The following is a 5,906-nucleotide window of genomic DNA, read 5'->3' as shown; positions in this document are numbered from 1 at the left end:
GTTTCATCCATTTGTTGTTGTGTTGAAGTTGATCAATTTCTTCCATCGTCCATTGCCCTTGGTTTGCTTCTTCAGTCTCCATCTTTGCTTTGCTCTTTATTGCATATGTAAAAAATTACGTATATTTTTTCTTGATCAAAGAGAAATTAAAAAGAAAAATTTTATATACATAAGTTTATAAATTATTATATTTACCTTTCTTTAGGACTTTTATATTATTGTTACATCCTTTATATTTCGAATTATATATCAATTGCATTCTTAATGTCTAAATAATAAGATTAAGTGTTTAATAGCATCATTTTATATATATAAAAAATTCATATTGTCATTTTTATCCTCAAACATGTTTTTGACTTTCATCAAAAAAAAAAAAAAAAAAAAAGTAATGAACATGAGGAACACAATGGTTGATTTTGTTATTCTTTTTTCAAAAAAAAATTGACTTAAGAAAATTTAGCAACGACAAACCAATCTTTTTCTGCTTAATACTTAATAAAAGGTTAAACACAAAGACAAGTTTGTAATAAAAACAATTTCAAGCGTTGTGATTTTAAATTTATAAATATAGGGGGAATATACACGATTTACTAAAAAATTGAAAATATTTTATAAGCTTGACCATATATATAAAAATAAATTAAATTTTCATAGTCGTATATATTAAATATAAACTCTGGACTATCCTAACCACTCCGTATGTATACTTATTAGTTATTTATATGATCTGCCAAATAATGTTTGAAGCCATTGACACAAAGCTTATCCTACAATCATTTATAAAATATTTCTTGATCAACTTTTCCAACTTTATTTATGAAAAAAGAAGAAGAAGCCAGCCTTGCGTACTTCCGTACTTCCGTATGTATTGTATTCACTTGGTACTCACTATCTCGAAAACCAGAATTTATAAATTAAAAAATATATATTAATTTGATAATCAACACTCCCTTCTTAATTTATATAACAACAAAAGAGAATTTGGATATTTATTTAATAAAAAGAAAGAGAGAATTTGCAAATTCCCCCGAGTCACAACATTTAAGTTCATTTTTGAATTACTCAGCTTTAGTCCATCATTGGCTACGACCTCCTGAGGGCTGGTTGGCTGTGAATAGCGATGGGTCGGTGTCTAACAACAAGGGAGGGTATGGGGCAATTGGAAGGGATTACATAGGAAATGTCATCTTTGCAATTGCAACTGGTTCATTGGAAGACAACATTATTATATGTGAGTTGTAGGGGATGAGAGCAGGCTTGTTATAGACTGTGAGGTGTTGCTTTAGCATAGTGGAGGTTCGGTGTGATTCTCTCAATATTGTTTAAATTGTGATTGGAGAAACCAACCTTCCCTGGTATATCACGAGAATTGTGGAGCATATTTGGAGTTTGAGAGACGAGTTGGCCCATCTTTGGGTGGTTCATTGAGTTTGTGAGACCAATCGTTTTGCTGATTATTTGGCGAACTTGATTTTGATTTCGGTGGAGATTCGGTTGTACACAAACGGTTTACCCGACAAACTTCACTTGTGTGAAGAAATTGAGGGTAGACGGTTCTTCCGTTATTAGCTTTATATTAGCTTAATGTTTATTAATATAATATTCTCATTTTTGTCTAAAAACAAAGAAAAAAAACCCAGCTCGAGTACTTCCGTATGTAATTGTATTCATGGTACTCACTGGAAAACCAGGATTTACAAATTAAAAGATATATATTAATTTGATAATCTAAACTCCTTTCTTAATTTATATAACAACAAAAGAGATTTTGGATATTTATTTAATAAAAAGACACAGAGAATTTGCAAATTCCCCCGAGACACAACATTTCGCTATGGGGTTAGGAGAGAGAATGCATCCCTTCTACGCTTCTGTTTGGTTTGGCAGAATTCACCATCAGATGATTTATGACCGTTCGATGCTTCCATTATCTCCTCGTTCACTTTCTGTGGGACCCACTTCCATTAGCGTCAGTTCACCTACCCCGTCTCCCTCCTTACCTGCCAAATAAAACAAAACTGGGTTGGTGAAAACCACTTCCCTTTCCCTTTTCTTTCTCTCTCTTGCTCTCCCTCCCATCCTCATAATTCCAAAGCATAAAATCCAGAGCAGCTTTGCAATCTGCAAGTTCTCTAAACCATTCATCCTCTCCCCAAAGCTCCAAATCCATGGCAACGGATTCAGAAACCGTGCCACCAAATTTCTGGGGAGACATGCCAGAAGATGAATACTACACATCACAAGGTGTTCGCAACACCAAATCTTACTTCAACACACCCAATGGTATGATCTTCACCCAGTCATTTTTGCCTCTAGATCTACCCATCAAAGCCACCGTCTTCATGACTCACGGTTACGGTTCCGACACCGGTTGGCTTTTCCAGAAGATCTGCATCATCTTCGCCACCTGGGGTTACGCCGTCTTCGGCGCAGATCTCCTCGGCCACGGCCGTTCCGAAGGTCTCCGATGTTACCTCGGCGATATGGAGAAAGTCGCCGCCACGTCCCTCTCCTTCTTTCTTTCCGTCCGCCGTAGCGACGATTACCGCCATCTCCCTGCCTTCCTTTTCGGCGAGTCAATGGGCGGCGCCACCACCATGCTCATGTACTTCCAATCCCCACCGGAGACGTGGACGGGCCTGATTTTCTCAGCTCCGCTATTCGTGATACCAGAGCCAATGAAACCCTCCAAGCTTCATCTCTTCATGTACGGACTCTTGTTTGGGATGGCTGACACGTGGGATTCCATGCCTGATAATAAGATGGTGGGTAAAGCCATCAAGGATCCAGAGAAGCTCAAGATCATCGCTTCTAATCCACGAAGGTACACGGGGAAGCCAAGGGTGGGGACCATGAGAGAGCTGGCTAGAGTGTGCGAATATATACAGGATAATTTCTCTAAGGTTACCGCGCCTTTCTTGACGGTGCACGGCACCGCCGACGGTGTGACGGCGCCGGAATCTTCAACCTTGTTGTATGAAAAGGCGGCGAGTGAGGATAAGGAGGTGAAATTGTATGATGGAATGTATCATTCTTTGATTCAAGGGGAACCAGAGGAGAACAGTCAACGTGTGTTGGGTGATATGAGGGAGTGGATCGATGAGAGGGTTAGGAGGTATGGCTCCAATTACTCTAAGCCTTCCTAGTTGGGTGGAACATTGAACAGATCTCGACGCCGGCAGCAAATTGGGGCTTTGGAGATCTAATGTTAGAAATTACGTTGGAAAAGGTAATAATAAAATGATTGATAACCTATTATAAGCTGTATCTACTTATTCTAGATCTGGGTCATCCAAGTGGTCGCAGGAATATTGAAATTTTATCTTCATTCCCCACAAGGAAATGGTGGTATTTAATAGATGAAGGACATGTGGACATATGGCAGATTAGAATGTTAGATGTAGAAGAGAAAAAGCTTTTTATTTGAATTAAATCTCAAATTTGACTTGCGAACGAACATGTGTCGCCCATTCATAGAGAAATGATGATCCATTTCCGGTTGCATTTGTTGGAGAACCATTCTTGAAGGAAAACTACTCAATAGCATGGAACTTATTTTCTCCAAATTTTAGCGAATTTTTTGGTGAATTCACCCCTGGCAAACCGAAACGGGGTGAAACGATATTTCTAGATATCGCTGAGAAATCGGTGATATATATCACGATATATTAGAAAAATCAATTTTTTCATTTTTTTTTTATTTTTATGCTATTTCTTGCACTTTTTAGGCGATTTCTATCACGATTCTATCACAATTTTACCAATTCTATTCCAATTAAGAGTGTCGATTCGGTACAGTACGGTACGGTTTTGAATTTGAAAACCTCATACCGTTTTCGTACCGTACCGAATTTATATGGTATGGTACGAAAACGGTATGGTATGAAAACGGTAATAATCCGGTATGAAAAAACGACACGGTTCGGTATTGTTACAGTATGAAAATCGGTATGGGTTTGGCATAAGAGTCATCTATGCTATAATGCTATTCTTATGATTAACTTCAATATTTTCTGTTTGAAAATGTGAATCAGTGAATGTACTTGGGAAGAAATCAGTCAAATTACTCACTGGAGATAACGTTGATGACTTGATTCTTACGAACCAGTGGCTGGTTCATCATTCATTGATGTGAAATTGGGATCTGGGTGGGTGTTTTCCCTTAGGCTTTATCACCAAAGCCAGAGCTGCATTAAAAATTCACTGATCTGAGTGTTTTATGTTTACCGTGTTTTCCCTTTATCAGAGCCATGAAGTTCCAATTCTAGATGACAAAGTTTGTAGATGTCACAAATATTAAAAAAGCACAACCACCAATTCCAATTCCTGTAGATCTCACAAATAAGATAAAAGTACAACCACCAAATTCCTGTAAGAGCAGTAATAGCTTCTGGAAACAACCCACTTGCAGAGATTCAACAAGAACACCTCCATCATCTCTCTTCTCATGTTTGCAGAGCTTCCAAATAATTGAAACAGAGAATTCAGTTGCCATATCTAATACTCTCAGAATCTTCTTAACTACAACTGGTATGGTCACGGCATGAGCATAAGCCTTCTGTCTTGCTTCCTCACTGGAACACAACCCATCAAGAACACCCAAAGCTTTTTCAGATAAACTCTTGTCTAAACCAACAAGGATCTCAAGGAATAAATCTACCAAACCCATATCTGCAAATTCCGATCTGATCTCATCTTTTGAATTGATTGATGAAACATGTTCTTCATCTAAAGAAACAATCTCTCTAATGGCCAAAATCGCGTTTTGCCTAGAAGTAAGATCATCAGAATTCAAGAACGTTACCAAGCAATTCATAGAATCAGATGAAGCCAAGAATGAAGCAACTTCTCTATCAAGTGGAAACAAGAAAGCCAGAGCTGATAAGATCTCTTCCAAAAGCCCTGAATACTTCTCCATGGAAATTGCTGCAAAAGCATTGAAAACTGCTGCTAAAGTCCTGCTAGAGACTGACTAGCCTTCCACTGGAGTTCGACGAACAGAGCAGTCGCAGACTTGCTCAGACAGAAGAAGGAAGAACGAAGAATGAAAGCCTCAAGAGGCGATGCAGTTGCAGGCTTGCTTGCAGCTTACTTACGGCCTTACCCAGCCAGATGGAGCTTCGAAGAAGGAAGAACGAGAGGCGATGTGCTTACCCAGTTACCTGCAGATTGTAGTCCTTACTCAGACGGTAATTAAGAAGGAAGGAAGAACGAGATTTGTAGAAAATAAAAAGCAAACAGAGTAGAAGAAGAAACTAAACAAGAAGGAAGGAAGAACGAGAGGCATCACTGCATCAAGGATTCAGGCTAGACTCTCGCAGGTCGCAGCTCGTTGCTCTCGCCTCTCAGCCCTCTCTGAGTCTCTGTTCTCTTAAATTTATTATTGGAAAACGGTACAAATGCGGTATATAAAACGGTATACGGTATTCGGTTTAACGGTACGGTATATGGTACATACCGACAGTATGGTACCGTATACCGAAACCGTACCGTACCGAATTTGAAAAAGGTACGGTGCAGTTTAAATGGTTCAGTACGGTGCGGTTATACGGTTTCGGTACCGAATTGACACCCTTAATTCCAATGATTCAAGACTCAAAAGTTAATGTGCTAAATGTAATTAGGAGGAGAATCTATATAGAATAATTTATAAATAGGAAGACATTTTATGGTAAAATCTTCAAGATTAATGAGCAATCTTACCAACTATATTCTAGTGATCTAGTCATCAAAAGTCAACATGCCAAATATGGTTAGGGAAGAGTATATACATGAAATAATTTATGGAAACAATTTAAATAATGAAGGGATTTTGTAATAGAATCGTCGGTTAATCATTCCAACTATGTCCGAATGATTTTGGCCTTAGAAGGTAACACGTTAAAATATGGCTAGGTAAGAGATTT

The 5,906-nt window shown here is 38.2% G+C and overlaps 2 protein-coding genes across 2 annotated transcripts; one reads left to right on the top strand and one right to left on the bottom strand.

The window, feature by feature from the left end:
- The first annotated feature begins 2,054 nt into the window (after positions 1-2,054).
- On the top strand, positions 2,055-3,621 carry LOC149025735 (caffeoylshikimate esterase-like). The gene has a single exon (XM_089145948.1). The coding sequence runs from the start codon at positions 2,169-2,171 to the stop codon at positions 3,144-3,146; it is 978 nt and encodes a 325-aa protein (XP_089002074.1). The 5' UTR covers positions 2,055-2,168; the 3' UTR covers positions 3,147-3,621.
- Positions 3,622-3,922: 301 nt separating this feature from the next.
- LOC149025734 (U-box domain-containing protein 21-like) lies at positions 3,923-5,362 on the bottom strand. The gene has a single exon (XM_089143176.1). The coding sequence runs from the start codon at positions 4,916-4,918 to the stop codon at positions 4,265-4,267; it is 654 nt and encodes a 217-aa protein (XP_088999302.1). The 5' UTR covers positions 4,919-5,362; the 3' UTR covers positions 3,923-4,264.
- Between the last annotated feature and the right edge of the window lie 544 nt (positions 5,363-5,906).

Source organism: Hakea prostrata, chromosome 2, assembly GCF_041222555.1.
Source record: "Hakea prostrata isolate BN-2017 chromosome 2, UWA_Hpros_2, whole genome shotgun sequence".
Classification (NCBI taxonomy): Eukaryota; Viridiplantae; Streptophyta; class Magnoliopsida; order Proteales; family Proteaceae; genus Hakea; species Hakea prostrata.
The sequence above is the reverse complement of the archived record's forward strand: the minus strand, read 5'-3'. Positions and strand labels throughout refer to the sequence as shown.

Excerpts from the sequence above, each read along its gene's own strand:
- LOC149025734 (XM_089143176.1), bottom strand. The coding sequence starts at position 4,918 with ATGGAGAAGTATTCAGGGCTTTTGGAAGAGATCTTATCAGCTCTGGCT.
- LOC149025735 (XM_089145948.1), top strand. The coding sequence starts at position 2,169 with ATGGCAACGGATTCAGAAACCGTGCCACCAAATTTCTGGGGAGACATG.